Source organism: Glycine max, chromosome 7 (genome assembly GCF_000004515.6).
Source record: "Glycine max cultivar Williams 82 chromosome 7, Glycine_max_v4.0, whole genome shotgun sequence".
Classification (NCBI taxonomy): Eukaryota; Viridiplantae; Streptophyta; class Magnoliopsida; order Fabales; family Fabaceae; genus Glycine; species Glycine max.
In genome coordinates, this window is record NC_038243.2 from 18,995,865 (window position 1) to 19,022,801 (window position 26,937).

The window sequence follows — 26,937 nt, forward strand, 5'->3', positions numbered from 1 at the left end:
TCTGATATCTTCTCTGTTTCTTATGTTATCTCTCATTCAACTCATTGTTTTTGTGTAAAAAAGGCCATAGTCTAAGTTTAGCCATAATGAAAGAAATGCCATTTTAGTAAAGGATTTGATTATGAGGTTTTCAATGGGAACTTGCAAACTTCCATTATAAATGTGAAGAGAGAAAAGAATGGAACCATGCAAGCATTTTTGCTGAAATATTTAAACAACTGGGTTGTTGGTATATATTGTCACAAGGCAAGTTATTATATCATCATGGAAAATAGTATATATGTAATCAATATTCAAATTAATATTACATTGTTCCACCTAATATATATGTGTGTTTGTGTTTGTTTGAATGCAAATTGAAAGAATGTAAATATCTGTAATTTCCCATCTTTGCATGAGCTTGAGGGACTGAACAATGTGCAATCTATGCATTTGGTTGGAGTGAAACATGTATTTTTAAGGAGGTTTATTTTGTTCATAAACTGATATGAGATAAGCTTAGGTGATTGACTTCTATTTGGTGCAAGTACTATGGTGTTGCTTTTCTTTTTCTTTTTGTATTTCTTTCTACATCGGTTATTAGAACGACCGATGTTGAATGTCTAGCATTCTACATCGGTTCAGTACATACCCGATGTAGAATGATGGTCATTCTACATCGGTTGTCCTAATAACCGATGTAGAATGTCAAAATTCAACATCGGTCATTTAACCGTCGTTGTGTTTCAACGACTCCGGGTTACAACGACGCGTGATAACCGATGTAGAAAGGCGTCGATAATCAATGTAGAAAGCCTCTTTTCTAGTAGTGATGCTGCTTCACAATAATTGAAGTTATACAATATAATGTGTGTATTCTATTGTGTAAATTGGGAGATTCTTCCCTATTCTTTCTAGTAATGATACCGGGTTTCTATCATGTCAACATCCTCCAGAATTATATTCTCATGACTCTAATCATGCAATAATAATGAAAGAGGTAGTATCTTACTCCAAACCAAAGACATCAGCCTAGTGGCTCACCTTTTCTTTTTATCCGTAGGAATGAAATCATTAAGAGTATCTTTAATGTTGGATCTTGGGGATAGATATTAAACTGAAAGATTTGATCTTTTGTAGATCCAACAATAAAACATCCCTTAAGATCTCAATTGTGTAGGGAAGAACTGTGAAGATTTGCATAGTTTTCAATTTTTTTAATCAAATGTAACAATTACTTGTAAAACGCAGGAGGAAGAAGAATAATTGTCATGACTCAACAAAAGGAGATGAAGAAGAAGAAGAAGAAAAACCAACAAAAAAAAAACACACAAAAAATAATACATACTGGGGGGTCCGTGGCGGAGGGGGTTCACATAGAGGGAAGGGGGGAAGAAGGAGTGACGTCGAGTAGAGAGAAGAAAGAAGAATGAAGAAGAAAAATGAGGCGAGAGAGGAAAAGTGAATGTTGTGGGTGGGTGAGGAGAGAAGAAGAGTGAATGTTGAAAGAAAAAAAATTTAATAAATATTCTAATAAAATATTTAAAAGCTAGATTCATGAGAGATTTATTAAAATTGATCTAAGATTTCAAAATGACATCTACCACTAAAGGAAAAAATGAGAGAGATTTTCAATCCTACATGATATTGTAGGATTTACTAAAAAATGATTTAAGATCCCAATTTGAAATCTCTCATTAAATACGCTATGAAGAGTTTATAATAACTTACACATATCATTCAATCAATTCAACTAGATTCTCTTAATAACCTAGTGGCTCACTTGTAGTCTTGTAAAACAGTATTTTTCTGCCAAGTACAAATAAATTAGAACAGAAGGGTACTTGCTTGGAAGAACAAAGGGAAGACAAATTAATGTAGTTAGTCTAGACTCCAAACAGTTAAACTGGTAGTTAGAAAGAGAGGGGTTTAGTTGATAAATAAATAGGGGAAGCATTTGGGCTTTGTATTTTGAGAGAACCAAGAAAGGGCTCAATTGTCATAGCCTCATAGGAGAGATAATTTGTGAAGGGAAACCCTTGGAGTAAAGATGTCTCTCCTTGAACTACTCAATTTCAGTCAAGCATGCAATAAAATCATTCTTTACTTTTTTCACATTTCAACAGTGAGTTTCTAACAAAATGCCATTCAATAATTATAAACGACACGCTTCTTGGATGCATTGCAGGAAAATATTTGTTAAAAACCAAAGTTTCCATCTATGGAATCCAAAAGGTGGTCTGTGTTTATGCATGAAGATATTTCTCTCTTGTATTCAAGATGTTCCACATTACATATTAGGGAGCATGGTATAAACTATTTTTGATAATGAATCTGATCCATTATTATACAAAGAGAAGCAATGCACGTTCATGTCAGATAAGTTTGCTTGTGAGAAGTTTGGAAGGAAGGATCTGAGTTACCAGAATTGGAGATGGAAGCCTCACAAGTGTGACCTTCCCAGTTGTGTCTCTCTTCTCTCTACCTCTTTCCCATAGAAAATTATTGTAGGGTTTCTCATCATCACATGTGTTGGGGAGATTCGAGGGGCACACCTGTGGATCACGAGCCACCACATAAGGAGACCTGACACCACACTTAGGCTCAGGTTTATGGGTCTTCTCCTCACTTATATGGTGTTCAACCTTTTCACTTCTACCCGATGTGGGACTTCACCTCACACTTGTAACCCAACACATCTCCCCCTCAAGTGTGAGTCTCTTCCACATGGTAGTCTCCCCCTCGAATGGAAGTCTTTATCATCCACGAGTATAGTCATGGCCACCTGCGGTACTTGCCTTGCCTGCTAGCCATTCTGGTCACCCCGCTTCACCTGCAGGGCACGCTGTGCCATTAGCCATTCTGGCCACCTGCGGTACTTGCATACTCGTCTGAGCCGGTCACCAACTTGAACCATCGGCTCTGATACCAATTGTTAGTATAGAGCAATAAAAGAAGAGAAAGAAATAAAGGGAAGAAAGAAAAAGACACAAATTTTAACGTGGTTTAGCACACAATGTATGTGCCTACATCCACGGCAACACTAGGAGAACTTTTTATTACTTGCACATAAAAGCTTACAAGGTGTCTCTATATATAACACTAATGAGACACAAGTTTTTACAAACCAAGCGATGTGGGACTAAGACCACACAAGTTTTACAGACCAAGCGATGTGGGACAAAGGAACTAAGACCACAAACTCTAACAATTCTCCCACTTGGAGTCTAAGTTCCAAACTCTAGCAGCTCCTTGTAAGCAATGAGTTCATATACTCTTTACCTAGTGTAGCGCCTTCATCTTCAATTATCCTTGAAGGCCAACTGAGGAAATGCAAAGCCTCAGTTTGTCAATTGTAACAACTTTAGTCAACATATCTGTTGGATTCTCTGATCCTAAGATCTTCAATAAAGATAAGTCTCCATCATTTATCAACTCCCTGATAAAATGGTATCTTAATTGAATATGCTTGCATCTAGAATGGAAGACTGGATTCTTAGCAAGACTTATAGCACTTTGACTATCACTAAACATTGGAGCATTATCTTGTTCTTTCCCTAATTCATTGAGAAAATTCTTTAGCCAAATCATCTCCTTAGCTGCTTCTGAGATAGCTATGTACTCGTCTTCCGTGGTTGAGAGAGCAACTCTATCTTGAAGTTTAGACTTCCAACTCACAACAGTACCTCCCAAAGTAAAAATGTAGCTTGTGGTGCTTTTCTTGGTATCAAAATCTCCTCCCAAGTCTGCATCTGAAAATCCCTGTAAAGTGAGATTGCCTTTTCTGAAGCACAAACACATCTCTGAAGTACTCTTCAGATATCTGAGTATCCACTTTACACCTTCCCAATGCTCCTTTGCTGGATTTGATAGGAACCTATTGACAACTCCCACTGCATGTGCTATGTCAGGTATGGTACACACCATAACATACATCAAACTCCCAACTGCTGATGCATATGGTACTCTTGACATGTAACATTTTTCTTCATCTGTCTGCAAAGATTGCTTCTTTGAAAACATCAAATGAGATCCCAAAGGGGTATTCCTGGTCTTAGAATCTCCAAGGTAAAACCTGTCAAGCAACTTGTGTATACATTTCTCCTGAGACAGCTTCAAAATTCCTTCTGATCTGTTTCTAAGAATTCTCATACCAAGGATTTGTTTAGCTGAACCAAGATCCTTCATTTCAAAGTTTTCTGCCAACTGCTGCTTCAACTTGTTAATTTCTGTCATACTAGATCCTGCAATCAACATGTCATCAACATACACGGCAAGCATAACATAACTATTAGTATATTTCTTAACATAGCAGCAATGATCCATGTCACATCTGTTGAATCTTGAGTTGCTCATAAACTCATTAAACTTCTTGTACCACTGCCTCAGTGCTTGTTTCAAGCCATATAAACTTTTGTGAAGCTTGCACACAAGATTCTCCTTGCCTGGCACTTCAAAACCTTCTGGTTGGGTCATATAGATGTCTTCCTCTAAATCCCCATGCAAGAATGCAGTTATAACATTTAACTGCTCAAAGTGAAGATTCTCTACAGCTGCTATACTCAGAATAACTCTGATGGTAGTCATCTTTACAACTGGAGAGAAGATCTTTGTGAAATCAATTCCTTGTTTCTGCTGAAACCCTTTCACCACAAGTCTCTCCTTGTATCTTCTTCTACCGTCAGATTCTTCCTTTAGCCTATAGACCCACCTATTCTGTAACGCTTTCTTTCCTTCTGGAAATTTAGTTAAAGACCACGTTTTATTCTTCTGAAGGGATGTCATCTCATCTTTCATCGCTAGCTCCCACTTAATAGTGTCATTCCCCTGTGTAGCCTCACTGAAACATTCTGGCTCACCAGCATCAGTTAACAACAAATAATGCAATGAAGGGGAATACCTATCTGGTGGTAGTGAAATTCTGTTAGATTTTCTTGGAGGAGTTGATGGTTTTGGTTCTGACTCAACCTCTATGCCTGTACTCTGGTTTCTGTTGGCTACATCACTTTCTGAAATTTCTTCAAGTGTTGCTTTCTCAGAAATTTTTGACAGTTTACCTGCACATGTTGATTATGCAGAAAATTTGTCCTTATAAAATAAGTTCTCATTAAAAGTAACATTTCTGCTTCTGATAACTTTATTGGTTTGGTCATCCCAAAACCTGTAGCCATACATGTCAGATCCATAACCAATAAAATAACACTTCTTTGCCTTCGGATCCAATTTATCTCTATTATTAGAGTCTATCAGTATATATGAAACACAACAAAAAATTCTCAAATGTGAAAGTTTTACCTCCTTTCCAGACCATACTTCTTTGGACAACTGATAATTCAAAGGACCTGATGGTCCTCTATTGATGAGATATGCTGCTGTGTTTATTGCTTCTGCCCAGAATGCTTTAGGCAAGCCAGATTGGATCCGTATACACCTCGCTCTCTCATTCAAGGTTCTATTCATCCTTTCTGCAACACCGTTTTGCTCAGGTGTTCCTGGTATTGTCTTGATCATTCTGATTCCATGTTCTGAACAGAAGTCTTTAAACTCCTAACTATCATACTTCCCGCCATTGTCAGATTTCAGACTTTTAACCTTTTGACTTGTTTGATTTTCAACTTCTGTTTTCCACCTTTTAAACACAAAAAACACATCAGATTTATTTTTAAGAAAATAAACCCATACCTTTTTGGTAGAGTCGTCGATAAAGGTGACATAATAGCGTGAGTTTCCAACAGATTTCACTTGGGCTGGCCCCCAAACATCTGTGTGCACCAATTCTAGCTTTTCAACTTTAAGAGTCTTCCCTGCCCTAGAGAAGCTGACCTTTTTCTGCTTTCCAAGGATACAATGTTCACAAGCACCAACATCAACATGCTTGAGGCGTGATAGCTTACCCTTTGCCGCCATAAGCTTCATTCCTTTTTCACTCATGTATCCTAAACTTTCCCAAATCTTCCAAAAATGTAGTTAGACAATAAATCTTTAGAGGGAGTAGTGTGGAACGACGCACCTGAGTCCATGATCCATGAATCAACAGGACTATCCAAACTGCAAATTAATGCATCATCAAGTTCATCAGTTGCTGTATTTGCGGATTCATCATCATCGTGCTTCTTGTTTTTGTGCGACTTGTTCTTCTTTGGTGCCTTGCACTTATTGCTAAAGTGACCTTTCTTGTCACAATTCAAGCAAGTAATGTTACTTTGAAATTTTCTCTGACTTTTCCCTCTTGACTTTGATCTGTCTCGACCATTCTGACCCTTCTGGGTAGTCCTTCCCCTGCCTTCAGTATTCAATGCCGAATTGGAAACATGACTGAAAGATTCTCCAAAAGCTGAAATCTCTGCCATCGAACTTCTCGATCTTCACCTACCCCTCTTCTAATGCCATTGCTCCCATTGCCTCCTCTAAACTGAGAAGACTCCCACTAATTCCTTTAAATTAAGGAAATCCCGTGGAGTAACCAAAAGCTCTTGATACCAATTGTTAGGGAGATTCGAGGGGTACCCGTGGAGTAACCAAAATCTCTTGATACCAGTTGTTAGGGAGATTTGAGGGGTACACCTGTGGACCACGAGCCACCATATAAGGAGACCTGACACCACACTCTAACTCAAAATCTTAAGGTTCAGGTTTATGGGTCTTCTCCTTACTTATATGGTGTTCAACCTTTCCACTTCTACCCAATGTGGGACTTCAACTCACACTTGTAGCCCAACAACATGTTCATAGTCCTAGCACTACTACAAAAAGCGGATTCAACATCGGTTGTTAAAAAAACCGATGTTAACTTATGCGCGGTGGCATAATTGTAAATATCATGTATACGTTAACATCGGTTTTGTGAAAAACCGATGTTAATGAAGTTCATTAACATCGGTTATTGGAGAACCGATGTTAACATTTATTAGTTAACATCGGTTTTTTAATAACCGATGTTAACATATGTTTATTAACATCGGGTTTTTAGAAAATCGATGTTAACGTTTGATATGTTAACATCGGTTTTTTCCAAAAAAACCGATGTTAACCTTAACATCATTTTGTTAACATCAATTTTTTTTAAAAACCGATGTTGAACTTATATTTTAAAAGATATGGTGAGCCCTAAGAAGCTGGCGCTCTGTCTTCTTCTCCATCTAAGCTTTCGCGCTCTCTTCTTCTAATCTCCGTCTACCTTCAAGGTCCCTGCCTGCATCTGAGCATCGTGTTCGTTGCACTCGAGCATCGTCTTCATCGCACTCGAGCATCGTCACAAGTCTCTGCTTCTTCTCCTTCGCCACCATACCTAGGTATGTTTCGTCTCCTTCGCGCTGTCTTCTCCTTCTCTTTGTCTTCTTCTCCATCTAAGCTTTCTTGCTCTCTTTGTTCTCCATCTACCTTGAAGTTGTATGTTCTCCATTTGACCATCGTTTTGTCTAAGGTCGAGCATCGTGTTCGTCGCACTCGAGCATCGTCAGAAGTCTGTGCTTCTTCTCCTTCGCCACCTCACATAGGTATGTTTGGTCTAATCCTGTATAAATATTTGATTGCATTCATGTATCGCACACTTAGTGAACTAAACATGGCTAGGGTATCTCATATTTAACTCAAGCATCGTGACAACTTTGTGCTTCTTCTCCTTAGTGAAGTTTCCCTTACCCTTATTGTGTTCTTGTAACAGTTTAAGAGTTAACGCCTATTATTGGAGTTTAACAGTTTCCCTTACCCTTATTGTGTTCTTGTAACAGTTTAAGAGTTAACGCCTATTATTGGAGTTTAACAGTTTCCCTTACCCTTATTGTGTTCTTGTAACAATTTAACAGTTTAAGAGTTAACGCCTCCTAGTTCCTAAAACCTTCCTTAAGATTAGAGGACCATTGGTTAAAATGAAGAGTAAAATCCTTGCCCATTGCTTTGATCCACGACCATAGTAGGAATAGGGCATCTTCTAACAGTTTGGTTCCATGCAAAGTTGTATCTTGGAACACCACCTTATTTCTATTGTGCCATATTGTCCAAGTTAAAGCAATCCACCAGCATTTCCAGGTTTTGGACCTGACTCCATTTGCTACCTCCATTCCATGTAGAAGAAAATGGTCCCTATGATTTTGTGGCTTTACAGTGATAAGATTGACCCAGGACATTGATTCCCATCATAAAGGGAGGGTTTTGCTACAATTGAAGAACAAGTGTTCAGCCCCCTCCTCCTTATTTCTGCATAAAGGACATAGCATATCATCTATCGGTATTTGTCTCCTTCTAAGGTTTTGCTTTGTTGGTAATCTATCCCGAAGTAGCCTCCAAGTGAACACTGTTGTTTTTGTGGGTATTTTGAGTTTCCATATTGCCCCATAATCTTGTTCCTGTCTTGCCTCCATTAGCTCTCCCTATATCAAATCAGATCCATTTTTTGTTGAGTAGTATCCTGCAGGTTCAGGTTTCCAAATCCAAGTGTCCTCCCTTAGGGGATGAAGTTGCTGCTGTGATATGTCCCTAAGAAAACTATCCGCCATTGCTATTTCAGAATCGAAAAGGTGTCTTCTCCAATTAAGTTGCCATTCCCACCCCAGTGTCTGTGTGTGTCCCCAGCTGCTGTATGAGTTGCTTCTGAGGACAGGAGATCTGATACAGCCTCTGGAATTTTTCCTTTAAAGATAATTCAGTGTTTATCCAGCGGTCCTCCCAGAATCTGAATTTATCACCCCTTCCCACTTTCCATTCTGCTTGTCTTTTGAGAGGGACATTTTGTTGTTGTTGCTGGACTGTGATGAGATCCCTCCACCAAGTAGAGTCATTGCAACCTTTGCTCCCTTCCTCCAATGCCCTCCAGCCACCATACTTAGAAATCAGTACTCTGGCCCAAGGTTCCTTTTGTCTGTGGAAAATATCCCATCTCCATTTGCCCAATAGTGTTGTATTAAAGGTTCTGAGGTCTTTAATGCCAAGGCCACCTTTGTCTTTTGGCAAGCAAACTGTTTTCCAGCCAACCCATGCAATCATTATTCGGTTTGAGTGTCGTTTCATTTGTTTTCTTATGCTCTTCTTTCCCAGTTTAGTTAGGATTCTTTTATCAGCCCGTTCTTTTAATCCAACACAATGTCAGTATTTTGGTCTAAAAGTTAAGATAGTTCCAATGATTGCTTTTTATGCATATTTTTGTTTGTGAAGTGATCCTAAGAATTTTTGTATGTAGCTTGTGTAGAAAATTGAAACCAGTAATTTGAAAATAGGATGCTTAAACTGGTTTAGGCTATAAGAAGCAAGTTTTAACCACTATGCTACACAAGCCAGTAGCATAGTTATGAAACCAGTAATTTGAGAACAAGATGCTAAACTAGTTTAGGCTACAACAAGCAAGTTTTAACCATTATGCAACATTTGCTTTTAACCAATGTAGTGTATATGGTCCTTAAGCACACGGGTTAGTAGATCAATTTTTAGGTCAATGTATATGAAATAACATCTTTTCTCTTTTTTGCTTGATCATTATTAATTCTGATGGCAATATCAATAGATACAAAGCCACAACTAATATAGAAGTGGCCCCTGCAGCAAAATATAGAAGTTTAGTTGCTGCCATAGCTGATATTCTCTGCATTCAAACTCTTCTCTTGGAACTTTCAGTCTCTCATTCTAGACCTAGGTAGGTTAATTATTCACCATGAAGTAAAAAGAGAGTATCATTTGTATATGCAGATAGATATATAACATAACAAGGCAGCTAGAGAGAGAAAAAAATTCCATACAGCATGGCTAAAAGCTTTTGAGTTTTGCCCTTAATTGTTTTTTTATCCTTTTGTATTTTATACTTTTTTTTCTATAGTTCATTTCATCATCATTGTAACTATAGCTGCCCATTATAAAATAGCTTAGACAATCTAGGTCTGCTGCTTCTGAACCTTTTATTTATCCTTGAAGTAGTTTAATTTTTTTTTATTTGTGTTCAACTAGTGAAGAGTGAAGACTGAAGTTGTTCTGTCAGACTCCTTTATTTTCGTTTCATTTCGACGAAAGCCTAAGCAATACACTGCCACTGAATTGCCAGTAAGAAAAATTGGTCATGAAACACACACACAAACCCTAATGACACATACACACACACACGTATGATAGAAACACACAGACACACACTGATGACACACAGACACACACACACACACTCATCATACAAACATACACACACAAATTTGATAACAAATTTGTTCAATTATACATGCAGAAATTTGTTCAGTTCTGACTTGTTAGCTGTGACAAGGTAGCTGGCCTCTTCATAAGGTACTTATCTAAGTTTAACTTAAATTCTACTACAATGGTGATGACTTACTAATATTAGTGAAAACAAATTTGCCTACTGTACCTTAGTTAATTTGTTCACAGTTGTAAAAAATGAATTGATTTTAACTTGAGTTATTCGTATTTTAAGTTTTCAAATATGCTTGCATGATTGTTTTTTTTTTTTTTTTTTGCACTGCCAAAATCTGATAGTATTAATAAAACTTTAGTACTAGATGTACTGAAAATGATATATAATTACAAAGGCATATTTTGCCTACCCCAACTACAAAAAATATCTCATAAGATGAGAACCCATACAACAAAGATCCCTAAGACATTTCTTCCTTAAGTCTAGTAGACCACTGGTTAAAATGAAGATGGAAGTCTGTCTCCATTCCATTTAACCAAGACCAAGTGTGGAATAAATACTACCTTATGCACCACTTTTTTAGGAATTTTGAAGAATGACAGTAGGTAGATAGGAAGGGCTGTTAGGAATATCCTGCCTCCCATAGAGAGACATCTCTGCTTCCATTTGGCTAGCTTAGATTCAAACTTGCTGATGAGAGGCTGCCAAACATCCCAGCTTTTAGAGGTGGACCCTACTGGAATTCAAAGGTAAGAAAAAGGAAATTCCAACTGGCCACAATTAAGGTAGCTAGCTGCTTCCTTGCACCAGTCCAAAGATTTACCCAAGCACCCAAATTGGCTTTTAGCATAGTTAATCTTGAGTCCTGAAACCAACTCGAAAATTCTGAGGATAGATTTCATGACTCTAACATTAGCTGTAGTTGCAGTTCCAAAAAATAGTGTATCATCTGCATACTGCAAGATGTTAATCTCCTCCTTTTGCCTCCCCACTTTATAGCTGCTGAAAAGGTTTTTGGAGACAGCTGTCCTCATCAAACCAGTGAGTCCCTCAGCTGCTATATTAAATAGGAAAGGTGCAAAGGGATCTCCTTGCCTCAGTCCCCTCTCAGGCACAAATTCTTTAGTAGGGCTGCCATTGATCAAAATTGATATAGTTGCACTAGAAATGCATCCATGGATCCATTTTCTTCATCTTTCACAAAATCCCATCCTCATCATCATATAGTTTAGGAATCCCCAAGAAACCGAGTCATAAGCTTTTTCAAAGTCAACTTTGAAAACCATGCAGGGGTTATTTTTGAATTTAGCTTCAGCTAAGACCTCATTAGCTATCATTACACCATGGAGGATATGTCTGCCTTTGAGAAAAGCAGTTTGCCTTTCATCAATTAAGTGAGGCAGCACAAGAGCCAGCCTATTAGCCAGGACTTTGGACATTATTTTGTAGGGCGAAAAGGAAGTTACTACAGACTGTGGGGGAGAGATGGAGGCAGTTTAAATCAGACCTCACGAGGAAATTTGCCCTTGCAGCCGATCAGGACGGTGTCGAGGAAGCTGTCTGTGACAAATACGGCATCAGCAAGGAAAAGTGGGCCCAGTTTTGCCAGACTCGCAGAGACCCTTCTTGGGAGGTATGTTCCTTTGCCATTTAAGTTGTTTTTTATATTAAACATGATGTTGTTATACTTCATTCTACCCATTTCAAACATTATTGTTTAATTTTTCCAGGATGTGCGTATCAAGGCACAGGCCATCCGGAAGCAGAATACTGCCCCCCACGTTTTGTCTCGTGGGGGTTATGATTATTTGGAGCAGAAGCTCCTGGCTGAGAAGACCAAGAAGAAGCTGCAGGAAGCTGTACAGTCAGGAAGCGTTGATGATGTCATCGACCCTCCATTCCCGGTCAGACGCCACGTGAAGTGGAAGATGGCCCGCATGAAGAAGACAGGGGAGATGACGACTGAGGCTGCAAAGGAAATCGTTGAGAAGATTGTAAATCATTTTCAACTAACCATTACAATTATGTTTGAATATTTTGAGAATGCCATGTACCATTGTGTGTTTTCTGTGCAGTTTTCGTTTGAGGAGCAGGCCACACAGGGATCGTTCGTCCCCCATGGACGTCAGGATGTTTTGGCCATTGCTATTGGACGTCTAGAGCACCCTGGACGTGTCCGTGCTGCTGGAGCCGGTGTCACCATCAAACAATACTTTGGATCGGCTCCACGAACGTCCCGCAGCGCTTCCTCCCTGCCTCTTGACGAATTACAACAGTTGACTTAGCAGATCAGGGACTAGCTAGAGGAGTCCATCACAGAGATAGTGACGAGGCAGGTCATGGCATCCTTCAGCCAGCTTCAGTCATAGATGCAATCTCAGGGACTTGCAGTGCCTCCTGAGCCTCTGGTTGGTCCTGGTCCCTCCGGTCCGAGAGTGAGCACAAATGAGAGTTGTGTTAATCCCTCAGGAAACGATCCTGAGACGGGTGACTCTGACAGGTGCGGCTTGTACATAGAAGCAGATCCTGCCCGCCTGGTTGCCGTGGGGAGAGTTTATGAGCGATCCACTCTTGTTCATAACACTCCTTTGTTGTCTGGCCAAGTAAAGGTGAGTGTGGACGAGGTTAAAGATGCAGATGCTCCAGTTCCTGTACCCACTGATCAGGTTTCCTTAGTGGGGCAGGCACTTCACACCTTCCTTGCTTGGCCGACACATCTGGTCAAGTCTTTATCACACCAGGTACTTATTGTCCTTACTATATGTTTCTTCTTTTAAAATTAATTCATTAAGCGTGCCTCAAATTTGGCTATTTAACTTTGTTTCATGAACAGGTAGCTGTGTCTCCGCCAAAACCACCTCCGAAGCCCGATCCGGAGGTCGATGATCCGCTTTATCTGATGACATTGACCATCCCAGAGCTTTTCTTGAGGCCTTATCAGGTTAGATGGGATGCCACCGTGTTCGGGGTCGTTAATCCAGATTTCCCCCTGTACATAAAGCACGAAGACCTCTCCGTAATCACACATGGTGGTCAATGTCTCAGCATATCAGTGTTACAGTTGTGGATTCTATAAGTCTTTATATAAAAGGCATTTATTTACCTAAGTTATGGCTTTCAATTCATAAATATTTAACTTTGACTTAACATAAACAGGCATCTCACTGAAACATGTATGTGAGCGGGGGAATTCTGATATCTATGGATTCCTCGAGCCTCAGTCCATTTAGAGGTCTGGGCAATCGCAGTTTGAATCTGAAAGTTACATAAAGAGTTGGATGCAGAGTTCACAACGCGATGTGTATCTTGGAGCCTACCTAAATGGGTAAGTCACAAAATAACAAAATTTAATTAATGTTTACTAATGTACTAACCCATTTTAGGTTCCACTGCAGCGGACACTGGCAGATGGTGGTCATCCTGCCCAAGGAACACTTAGTTGTCTGGTTTTGTTCATTGCATAACAGGCCAGACAACTACCTTAAGGTGATTATTAATAGGTTAGTGTTCTTTTCAATACATTTGCATTGTAATACCTCAACGTACAACACCAGTTTTTAATTGTTACTCATATGGAACAGTGCTATCAAGGGTCTTGATGATGCTTCACAGCCTAAATCAAAGGCTCCTGCTAGGTGGATTGTCGTCAAGGTAAGTCATTTACATAAAACTTCCACTTATATATATTTCTTTATGTGTCTGTACACTAGTTGTTTAATTAATATCCAAATTTCATTATGTATTTAGTGTAATAGACAAAAAGGAACTACTGAGTGCGGCTACTATGTCATGCACTAGATGTCCACCATCATTTTAGGAACTTTTAGAAATAATTGGGAAGCGGTAAGTTTATTTCAAAGAAAATCGATTTATTTATAATTTGTATTACATTATTAACTTAATATGATTTATTTCATCATGCAGTATTTTAACAATCCTAGACCATTGGAGCCTGAGAGATTAAAAGCATTGCGGATCCAGTGGGCACAATTTTATCTCCGAGTTAGAGATCAGGCCTAGGATTTAGGGACATTTTTTACATTTTCTATGTAACATGAACATTGAATTCATTTGTTGATTGTTCTTTATAATATATAAATCAATTCTTTGATGTTTATTATCATTAAAATTTCTTGAAAGCATAATAAAATGTTTATTTGCTGTGAATTGGACCTCCTGAAATTGCATTTGACAGGTACAATTTTGGGTTTACTGTAAAAACAGAAAGTATATATAAAAAAATACTTGAAAACAACATCGGTTATTAACAAAAACCGATGTTAATATCATAACCAACATCGGTTATAATAGAAAACCGATGTTAACGTTTGTATATTAACATCGGTTTTTTGTGTATAAGCGATGTCAGCATTTGTATTTTAACATCGGTTATCTGTAGATAACCGATGTCAACTATTGTACATTAACATCGGTTAATTATAAATAACCGATGTGAATATTTGAATATTAACATCGGTTATTTATAATTAACCGATATTATACACAAAGAAATACACCAAATAAGTGTATGCATCATCAACGTTGACATCAGTTTTCTAGCAAAACCGATGTTAAGGGCATATATTAACATCGGTTTTTTTAGAAAACCGATGTTAAACTAACATATTAACATCGGTTTTACTGGAAAACCGATGTCAACGTTCATCATGCGTACACTTTTTTTGTTATTGTTCATTGTGTTTAACATTGATTATTTAGAGAACCGATGTTGTCATATGTATGTTAACATCGGTTCTCCAAAACCGATGTAAACATTCATACATTCAACATCGTCACTTTCAACATCGGTTTTAGAACCGATGTAGAATGTTCTAAATAACCGATGTTGAAAGTGTATTTTCTAATAGTGTAGTCAATTTATGAGAAAGAGTAATTAATGTTGGAGATTATTATGCATGTGTGTATAGTCTCGATCAATTTTTACTTTAATTGCACAGTCGCATTTTTCTGTTTACATGAATAAGAAAAAAAAATCAATTACTTATCACACTAAGATTGATTGTAGTGGTTCTGAATTATATCATAAACATGACAATTTTTAGTATTGATTGTTATTGTTTATACATACATACCTATGCATATCGGAGTATGATATATATGATTGATTAATCAGGTTCTTTTTGTGTTAATAAGGTTCAATGCACAACATTGCTTGAAAGGCTAAGGAACAAGAGGCTAGTGTTCGTGGGGGATTCACTCATCAGAGGCCAATGGGTTTCCATGGTTTGCCTTGTTGACTCTATACTGCCTTCAACCCTCAAATCCATGCATTCGACTGCCAATGATTCACTAAGAATTTTCAAGGCCATAGTAAGTCCTCACTCTTGTAACAGACATGCATAAGGGTAGAAACTTTTAAAAAAATGGTTTCTTCTTTCTTAATTATTTCTTTTGCGTTTATTTGACCATATATGTGTAGTAAGATTACAAAAGTAAGTAAGAGGAAAAATCTATTTTAAGAGATCGATTATAGAAATGTACTTTTTCTTAAAGAAAAAAAAAGGTTAGAGAGGATAAAACTTTCGTAAGGGGTTTTATTTTCTAGTCAAACCAATAACGAAAGAGAGAGAAACCCAGTAAGCAAAGTTCCTACATAATAGGGTTTGGGAGAATGATATATATACACTTCTATATTTTAAATAGTGTATATATTCACTAATTATACTTATACCTATATTTTTTCCCCTCTCTTTCTCTATTTTAAGTGTCAATTAGTCTTAAGTGTCCATAAATGTTTTCTTTGAGAGAATCGATATATATATGCAGCCGCCTTTTTCTACAAGTGAAAAAACTGTATTTTTAAGATTTAAACCTATGACTTCAAAGTAACAAAGTAAGAACTTTAACATTTATTTATGAGCAAAAGATTTAATTAATTAAAAAGAAAGACTTAAATGGAGAACAAAAGGATTAACCAATTCAAAACTAGTACAAATAGAAGTACACCAAAAGTAAAAGAAACAACTAGACAATTGCCAAAGTCAAGCCAAAAAGAAGACACCCAAACACCAGCAGTAGGAACCAATTATATATACCCCATGCAAGGCAAACTAGCATATATTTAAGGATATGAAAACCATTGTGAACTTTCTGTCAATCTTATCCTAAAAAATATGTAGCACAGTTTCTTTCATGATAAATTAAAAAAGATTATTGTCACATTTTTTATTTGATACATAAGAATTAAATAGGGTAAAAAAATTTACAGCATATTTACCTATCTTGTTTAACTAATTAAATTAAATCCTCCAGTTATTGTTACATTTTAAACTATTTATACGTATGCTACTAATATGTTTAATTAATTGGCACGTTTAATTCAAGAATATAATGCAAGTATTGAGCACTATTGGTCCCCATTACTGGTAGAATCAAACTCAGATGGCCCAGTGTGTGACACCCTCTACCCTTCACATATATATTGACAAAGGAATAAAAATCCAAATATTAATTAATAGTATTTTTTTTTTTACATTTGTAAACACAAGTCTTTCAAAGGGATAAAAGACTCACATTCACTTTCTTCTACATCATATTCAAACTTGTCCAAATAAATAATAAAGTTATCTCGGTTTAAGCAAGACCGTCTAAGAATTCATACAATTAATATAAAACCCTATACCCCAATGTCACATCCTATCAGAGCGTTGTGTCTCGACATCCTTCAGCACAAGGTTCCTTAAATCAATTCACCTAGTCGTCTGCTCCCCCGAACACAAAGTTCAAGATTATCACAAGATCCAAATACAAACAACACACGGGGAGTGAGTTATCACATTCCTAACTAATAGAGAAACAAGACAACTAGATATACATATCATATAAACCAAATAAAATTTACTTACACGTAATTCACGCAATTCCACCACTTTGTCATTCAAAGTTCACTTTTCATCCATCAATCACACTTTTCAATCATCAATCACATTACACAAAAATCACATGCTCTGATCAAGACATAATAACACATCAATTTCATAATAAACAATTAGCAAGCGCATGAGACAATTATGCTAAAACTCAAACCTATATGCAATGTGGTACCATGTCAGTGAAAAACCACCTTGGGACGCTTAGGAGTACATAACAAGACACACCACACAATGGGTTTGTCAGGTCACTCTCACTAAGTAAGATCATAGGGAGACCAGTCAGGGTCACGATGTTTTGCGAGAATGCTCCAACCATATGGGATCAGCATAGGCTTAAAGGAGCACTCAAACCCGGTGACCCCCAAGGCCTACACTCCGAAGAGTCCGTCAGGGCCTCTCTCTCCTGATTCAGGTCCAACCCCTAAAATCATTTTAGCACACAGACACTGCTAGTGAATTATACAATACCCACGATCTCATACTCGTGTCTTAAACACGTACAATATATTGCGCTATAATTTAACACGGGTTCCTAAATAGGAACCTACACTTTCTCTTTAACACTGGTTCCTAAATAGGAAACCTACACTTTCTCTTTAACACTGTGCATTTACACTTTTCATCAAGATAACACTGGTCGGGTTATTGTACAATTCACAGCTTACAACACAAATAATGTCACATCAAGAATTAATCACACACTTATTCACAACCAAAACTCATTCACAATTTCACATCTCATAATGTCACAATTCACCATCACATGTTTTCACGTATCTCACAATTCAACACCTGTTCTACTTTACACTTTTACTCAATCTCAATAACAATATTATAATTTCAAGGCAACATATTATTCCACAATTCATCACATATTTCATTTATAAGCACTGCTCATGAATTATACAATACCACGACCTCACACTCATGTTTCAAACATGTTTAACACAATTGCGCTACAATTTAACACTGGTTCCTAACTTGGAACCTACATTTTCTCTTTAACACTGCGCATAAACACTGGTCGGGTTATTGTATAATTCATAGCTCACAATATAATTAATGTAACATCAAGTGTTAAACACATTCACTTATTTACAATCGAATATCATGTCCACACTTTAACATCTCATAACATCACATCAACCATCTCATAACATTCCTATTGATATTCATAAGGTACAACATACACATGTTCATCAAATTTAACCGTAATATTCTCAAACTCCAACACTTAATAATTTTTGGAATCATACTATAACACTCTACAATATTATTTACATAAATTATTAATATAAATAACTACCTCTATATATGTATAAGCTAGCATACATCATATTGAATCACAAATTACAAAGTAAGCTTTCAATGCACAAATTCTAAATAATTATATGAACACTTTGGTCAATTTCAATTATGATATTAACTTTTTAAATTATATATAAAAACCTAAACAGCAAGAAAAAGAGAAAATACAAAATCAATATCTCTCTCTAAATTTCTCCTTTATTTCATCAATTCATATTAATTAGAAAAAGTACTCGATTTGTAGGGTTCACGCTCAACACAATAGCATATCAATTCCATAACAATTGGTCTGTCAAACATATATAATTCATTGTAATAATTATAAGGATAAAATGAAAATTGCAAAAACACTTCAAAACTCATTCCAATTGATATCTCTAAGGATCCCTACACATGTTCTCACTAATTCCCAATTGTGAATAACTCATCCCTTACCTCTAAGCGGGCTCACGTGTCTTCAGCCAGCGATAGCAGCATCTCTAATGGTTCCCTGAGATTCCTCCAATTTTTTTTCCTCTAACTGCTCCGATAGAGTTCCCAAACGTCAAAGAGACAGAGAAGGGATTAAAGCCTCCACTTGTACTGTCACCATGCGATTTATTTTTCTTCCTCCACAAATATTATCTCGCAAATACCAACGGTAAAAGCGTGCGAAATTGAATTTCGAACAACATATCCAAATTTCATGAAAATCCAACGGTTAACAAAATCGGGATCGTAGTTTTAACGAGACAGCTCTGGGTTTCTGCGGGAAAGGAAAATGCTACAATGCGAGGGGTATTTCTCTTAGCTCAGATATAATATCAAAATTCCCAACGGTGAGCATGCTCCTAATTGGGTTGCGGACGTGGTACTCAAATTTCACGATGATCCAACGGTGAATGAGTCCGAGATCGTCATTTTACTGAGACAGGTTAGATGGCCTGCGGGAAAGAGAGGGTTTTGGGAGAAGAGAAAAAAAACGAAATTGTGAGGCAGAGGAGGCTGAGGAGTTAGTCTGAAAACTGACCTAGCATGTTGCTATTTATAGCTAGGGGCATTTACGACCTATTATTTACTCCATTTATTTATAGCTAGGGGCATTTACGACCTTTATTTTATTCTCTATCAAACAAATAAAAAAACCCTTTTTATTTTCTCTCAAATCATTATTTTAATTAATAATTATATCTCCTTATTTATTTATTTATAAAATCTCATCATTTTTTTAAATCTATTTATTTATAAATAACAATCCTTTTTAATCTAGTTTACGAAAATTGGGATGTTACACAGTGAACCATAGGTTACCAGAACGCACTGTGAGAGTGACAGCTATTGAAAAGCATGCCAGGCTCTGGACTGATGCAGACTTTCTGGTTTTCAACACTTATCTCTGGTGGAGGAGGCCTGTAATGAATGTTCTGTAAGTGCACTTAATTAACCTAACCATCACTTCCTTAATTCGATAAACTTAAAAAAAAAATCAAAAAAAAAACTTTCATGTCAACAACTCCAACAATTTCAATTCCAACCACCACACATGACATGATTGTACTCTGTTTATCACACAATCATGCATTCAACTCCACTTACAAATTGATTTTGATCGTGATTCGTGACAAATTTAATTGAACAAGCAGGTGGGGTTCATTTGGAGACCCAGATGGTGTCTACAAAGGAGTTGAAATGTTGAGCGTGTATGAAATGGCCCTGAGAACCTGGTCCGATTGGTTGGAAGTACATGTCAATCGTAACACCCCATTTTTTTTTTTCGTTAGCTTGTCACCCATTCATGAAAGATATCCTCAAAACAACTCTATCATATCGATCTGCTCATTTATAAGACAAGTGCATCCCCCGCAATGCATGAGTTTAGTGAAAAAGGTGATGCAATCTACACAATCATGAAATATTAATTTATGACAATTATTATACAAAGGTAATGCATTCCTTTGGTCTCTACTTTGTGAAGATTGTTTTATTTTCAAATTATTCACAAAACTACTAATTAAAATTATTCACTACTTTCTTATATTCTCTTCATTTTGTGTCAGTTGCCATGAGATTGAAATTGGTATAAAATATTCACTAGTTTTTATAAATGATTAATCTTTATTAGAAAATTTGACTGACTGATTAATTTTAATGAAATATTTTTTTCCAATCACCTTCTTGAATTGAGACCTAACTTAAGAAGACTAAGTTTAATTCTACTAAGACGTATAACATTAATTCTCTCATTTTCTATTTAATATTTATTTGATCTACCTTTTTTATTTTATAAAAAAACTAGTCTGTAACCAGTGCATACGCACGGGTCGATCGCAAATTTTTTGGCATGTATGCTTATTTGTTTTGCAAAGCAAAAATAAAATGAAAGTTAATATGCAAATTAAAATAGATTATATATTGATAATATATTTGATGTTCAAAGTCAAATAAGTAAATTAAAAGAAACTACATAGTTGACAAATTGTTCAGGAAAGCAAGAAAGATAGACAAATCAATCGTAAACTGAATTTAATCAATATCATTGTCATCCCAGTCTTTCTTGCGGCAGATGACTATTTCCCATATTTTTTCCCTACGCCTGTAATAGAAGGAGACCTCATCGTCGTGGGAGAAATTGCTACCGCAAGGAATTGATACCATGGTTGTACAACATATTTGTGCCCAATTCCAATGTCAAGGGCCACAAGATTCCACTGTAATGGAGGTCCAAATCTTCTAAGGATGGTCATGTGTTGACCACAGGCATTAAGATGTGTGATGGCACAATTTGGAAGTCTCTGGAGGGAAAAAAACAATATTATATATAAGCAGGAATTTGTATAAGGAGCAATGTACAACTTTTGATGGTTACTAGTGGTTCTGATGCACCAAGCATCGACTGTGTGATTTCAAGCGTCCAAATATACTCTCCTGAGGTTAGTCGTGGCCTTCCGCTGGTCTAGTGCTCTAGTGAGGGAGTAAAATGAAGGTCGAATATGGATTTGTTATCGCATGCCAAGAAGTTAATGGTGAAAGATTCAAAAATTCCTAAATCTTTTCTGAACTGGTTTAGTCCTTCAACAAAGTAGACTTTTTACCGATGTTGTCTTAGTCTGATTTGGTATGTTGTTCCATCATATCTGAAGCGGTCAAAGTCAAGGGATTCTGGTGCCCATTGCTCGTGGTAAAAAGAAGGCACTTCTATGGTGTCCTGCAAAAAAACATAGTAATAAAAAGAAAATGAAACTACAGGAATGAAAGAATAAAAAAAACAAAAAGAGTAGGTATATAAGATTACCCTATCATTGTGGAATGGTGATGTGAACTGCATGATTAATGGTTTTTTGTTAACCGGATATTGAATCTGCAGTGAGATAGAATGGAAAAATTAAAACCAAGTATGGTACTGAAAGAGAAAATTTTAAAATATATGGACAATGACAACAACACAATAAAATCAATGAATGTATCATGCAATGACTAAAAGCAAATACATATAAAGTTAAGAAAAAGCAAAGTTTACAAGTATTCGTACTACTGTAAATGCCCTTATAATTTTTTCGATCAAATGTTGAGGGTGATAGTCATGGTTAAGTTAGCAGGTTTTATAAAGTGTATTTTGGAATTAAACATTTAGATGCACAGAGGCTATTGGGATGAAGTGGCATTTGGTTGGAATACAAGTTTAAGAATGAGAACAGAAAAGGTATAGCCAAGTTTTAGGATTATTTTGGTTTGGGAGAGAGTAAGCAATCTTAAAATTTGCTGCACTATGTATGTTTTATGCTCTGGTTACATGTTAGATTTCTCATATGATAAAATAGAGTAGGAACTATTATTTTCTTTTCTAAAGAAGCCATCATAGGGAACTAATACTTTGTAGATCAGTTAGTAGTTAGATTAAGTTAGTGATTGGTTTGAGAATAGTTTTTTATGGTGGTAGTATGAAGTAGGAACTTCAGTCCAGGCAATATTTCTGTTACCCCGTTATCCATACAGTGGTGAACTATTGTATCAAGTTTTGCACACTGCCATTTTTTATTCTCCTAAAACTCTCCTCATTCCTATTCTGCATATTATAGGTATGAGGTAGGAACTTCAGTCGCAACAATATATCAAGTATTGTCATACTCTTATCACACATGATTTGTGCTGTAAGTTTCCTATCCTTTCCGAATTTTGAACGCGGTAAAAAGTTTTGCTCTAGAATTACAATGTGCAATTATTTATTAACATGACAAATCAATATAGGCCCAAATGTGGAAGTTAAGCATCATGATTGACTAACTAAAAACAATTGAGTTAAAGAGTAAATCTTAAAAAATAGCTTCTAACATCATAAACCCTTCAAAATCATGAGTTACATCTAACAAGAAAAATCTATCAAAATCAAACCAATTGAGAAAAAAAGGAATACCTAGGACAAAGCGGGTCTCGACTCAATTTTGTTCCCTTTGGTCAATATAGCCCTTTTATTTGTTGATAAAAAAACATAAATTGATTAGTCTCAAATTTATAGTTTAGATAAATTTAATTCATTTTTTCCCTAAACCAAAGGGGACTCTAATTAATTTATATATGACCTATATCAATTCTTCAATCCGAGTTACTAATAAATTCTAAAAAAATAATGCAATGTGGAGTTCATGCTAGGGATCCTAGCAGGAGTATATTCTATCTAATTACTATCCATCAGTGGCATATTGCAAATTAGGACCAATATATAGTACTATATTGCAGATTAATATCAATAAATAGAAGAAACACAAAAAAGAATTCCCTATTTGTTGTCTGGCAGTCAAAGGATAACAAAACTAAATTTCCAACACCTATTTATATATTGTTTGTTGTTAATTTTTAAAGTAAAAGTTGATAATATGAATGAGTCAAAATATATCTGTGCATGCATCGAAAAGATGAACTAAGGAAGAAGTTTTGGTTTGATACATACAAGAGAATAGGAGGAGAGAAAGAAAACCTAAGCATGCACTGACAAAAGCGAGGCAGAACTTTGGCAACCCGAATGATAAGTTTGGTCACAGTACCATATTGACATTTAAAATTTTAACAGTGCAATGCAGAATATAGTTAACGGAATTTGAATATATATTGAAAATAATTTCAGAAGGTAACTGAGTTATTCCTTTTAGACTTGCCTTGCTTGAAGTGGATGATAAGTCTAAAGTCATGCTTGTCTCGCTTGAGGCGGATGATGAGTCTGAACTCATGCTGACAGCCGTCTGACTATTGGTTTTTTCAGAAATGAAGGAGGAGTGGATGTTTGGAGAAGAAATGTTGGAGTGACGTAGTGGTTGGTGAAAACGTGTAACTAGCGGCATATGAATGAATTTAGGAATTGTAGAGCATTGAATGCTGGCTCTGAAGATTGGACGTGGAGAGTCATCTGACACATTGTGAATGTATCTCTGGTGGTGCAGGGAGTTGAAGTGTTTTTTATGGTTGTTGAATGTCACAACTAATATTGATATTTATAAAAATGCAGGGAAAAGAATGTATTACAAAAAAATATCATGATTATGTAAAAAAAACGTTTTAAATTATGTGATTGATAATAATTAGATTCATATGACATTTGGAACAACATCTATTTAATATTAGTGGTCTTAACAAAGCAATTATACATATTCTAAATACATAATTTTAGAAGACAAATTTTTTTTGATAAACCAAAACTTTTTTACAAAATTAGATGATTGTTTAACTATCTATCTATCTATCTATCTATCTATATATATATATATATATATATATATATATCAATGTTATAAAAAAATTATTGTGAGTTGCGGTTGATTGTGAATTTTCTTTTTATTAAAGGCATTAATTAAAATTGCATGTTAGTGCCAAAACACTAAACTAATTAGTGTTGCTTAAAATAAATGAATTGGCATTAAAATAAATAAGAATTTTTAACGATGGGCCTTAATCAACGTTGCATGTTTGGTAGTGCATGATTAAATTTTTTTGTGCCTAATGATTTATTTGTGCATAAAGGATGTTCTTTGCATGGTACCTTGTGTTGATTCAGAACGTAGATCCTCTGATGAATCAGATACAATCACTTATAGATAGAGACAAATAAAAGTTAAATGGAATCAATTAATGTAAAGCAATATATTTTACATGGAAGATGGTTCATATAGTTTCTTACTATGATAATTCCTGCATTGTGAAGTAGAGTTCATAGTTGCCTATGGAGGGGGCTAAGCCTGAGGTTGTCGTTTATGATCTATGATTCGTTTCCTATTCATTCTAGCTTTTGCTGAATTAGATTTGTTCGTAAATTGGTACTTTTCCATGGTGTTAATGGCAATTGTTGACTTGATCAAGTTATAAATTAATGAGAAAATGGTGATTGAAATCAACTAAGAAACGGTAAATTTAAATCTGAAATACATGCAAGATATTTTGAAAATCAAAGAAATGGAGAGCTGAAGGCCTAAAACTATAGTTCAACATTAACAGTGGGAAAATGGGCCATATAGGAATGATGACACTTGCATGTAGAAGCATTAGTTGGTGAGACTGATCAGAAAGTTAATATGAAAGATGTTGTGTGTACAGGAGTAGGTTGTCAATCTAGAGAGTTGTATTTTTTTTTAATCACATGTATAGCATATCATTCAACTTGATGCATGTTTTTTCTTCTTCAGAGGACGTAAAACAAAAGACGGCACAAACAGCTTAAGGCAATCCTAAACCTAAACAACTTTTCGTAAATTTGAGTAATTAAGATTATGTTTATTGTTGAAACAGGCTTGTTTCTATATTGAGATTTTTCATGTTCTTAATGGCTATTGTTGTACTTGACCAAGATACAAATTAATAAAAAAATCGTTGGTGAAACCAATCAAGACATAGGCTATTTAAATCTGAGATGGATGAAACAAATATAGAAAATAATAGAAATGGCTAGCTGAGGGGCTAAGTGTATAGTTCAACATTGACAGCTGCGAAATTGCGAGATAAATCATGGCTACCCAACCCATCCTCAAACCCAAACCAAAATCTTAAAAAATAGGATGAAGATGAGAAGAGAACCATAGCAAAAATAGAAATTAAATGCAACACGCACAACACAATGCCCACCACAACGCTTCTGAAACCCTCTACGCTTTGTCGATAATGTAAAGAAGAGATGAAGAGAGAGGAAAAATCTCAACGTGGCAGAAAAGAAAGGCAAGCCAGCAAGCCAGGTGACAGAAAACCAAGACAAAAGCTGGAGGGGTAAAATAACCAAAAAACCAGCAAAAGTGCCAGATGTCAAACTCTCAGCCATGGGCACAACAAACATTTCTTGGGCAAAAGCTAATACCAAAGATCTTGTCTGTGCAGAAGTAGGCAGAATGGGTTTTGGTAAACTTCACAAAAAATCTCATTCCTTTATTTGACATTATGATGAAAAAAGTGTATCATATTTATTTTGGTTTTATCGTATCATATGCTATTGGAGAAGGACTATGAAATGCCTATTATGCCCATGGTTGAAATTTTGACATGTGACACTTTTGTTGGGTTTTTGGTCATTTTACCCCTCCAGCTTTGGTCTTAGTTTTCTGCCACCTGGCTTACTGATTTGCCTTTGTTTTGTGCCATGAAGAAGAAGGAACTAAATAAAGAAGCAAAAGAGTGAGGCGACGTAGCACAGTGGAGGGCCACAACAACCTGACCGGTAAAGCTTGGGCACAAATGCACATGGGAGAAGCAATGAAGGTGCAGCAAGCCAACAAGACACATGGCAGAAAACAAAGGCAAGACACCAAGCCAGGTGGCAGAAGACTAAGGTCAAAGCTGGAGGGGTAAAATGACCAAAAACCCAGTAAAAGTGCCAAATATCAAATATTCAGCCATGGACACAACAAACATTTCATTATCCTTCTCTTTTATTATATAGATATAGATATATAAAAAAGTGACTCTCTTTCGTTAGAATTTATCATAAAAAAATATTACGAGCATGCTTTTTATATTTTTTTTAATATACTTTATCATTAAGCCATGTTTGACATTTATTCAACTTTTTTAATCATTAAATATGAATTACACGTGATTCAATAATTAAAATATGTTAGAAAAAATGTGATAGGGAAGAAAAAAAAATCATAAACAATTCCGCCCACTACAAAGAGAGAAACTACATTGACAATTATATGCATATGCACATGGAGGTGGGCCTATTTATCCTAAACTTCATAAGATATCCTGAATAATCAGTTGAGGAAACCCACATTGACTAATTATATATAAAAAAAATTTCGAAGTCAAATTTCACGTTTCTATGTTTAGTATATAAATTAATTTTGTATGCAAGAACATTATACATACACATTAACTACTTGGTTTGTTACACATTATACATTCAGATTAACTAGTTGTATGCAAGAACATTTACACATGCAAAAATCAAGTATTTCAAACCGCCATTTGATAAGCTAGTTGGTCATGAGTTAGAATCCAGAAACATATTTGCATGTGCAAAGATAAGACTCCGTACAACGACCCTCCCCCATATATACCTTCACGTAAAGAGAAGCCTCCGTCCATTGGGATACGTTAGTTTTTTATTCAAGTATTGGATCAATGATGGAAAATTCTATACCAAAAGCACAGACAGTAAGAGCAATGAACGGATGCAAA

General features: G+C 36.0%; 1 protein-coding gene across 1 annotated transcript; it reads left to right on the forward strand.

Moving 5' to 3' along the window:
* Window positions 1–2,303: 2,303 nt before the first annotated feature.
* Window positions 2,304–20,196, forward strand: LOC106799258 (protein trichome birefringence-like 34). The gene is made up of 6 exons (XM_014777451.1): window positions 2,304–2,442; window positions 4,020–4,021; window positions 15,260–15,434; window positions 16,448–16,519; window positions 19,582–19,711; window positions 19,929–20,196. The coding sequence occupies exons 1-6, from the start codon at window positions 2,352–2,354 to the stop codon at window positions 20,194–20,196; spliced, it is 738 nt and encodes a 245-aa protein (XP_014632937.1). The 5' UTR covers window positions 2,304–2,351.
* Window positions 20,197–26,937: the final 6,741 nt, after the last annotated feature.

Bases quoted from the DNA above. Each gene is read 5' to 3' on its own strand.
- LOC106799258 (XM_014777451.1), top strand. From the start codon at position 2,352: ATGTCAGATAAGTTTGCTTGTGAGAAGTTTGGAAGGAAGGATCTGAGT. The intron at 15,435-16,447 runs TAGTAAGTCCTC...CACGTTTAATTC, and splicing joins ACTAAGAATTTTCAAGGCCA to AAGAATATAATGCAAGTATT. The intron at 19,712-19,928 runs GTAAGTGCACTT...TTGAACAAGCAG, and splicing joins AGGCCTGTAATGAATGTTCT to GTGGGGTTCATTTGGAGACC.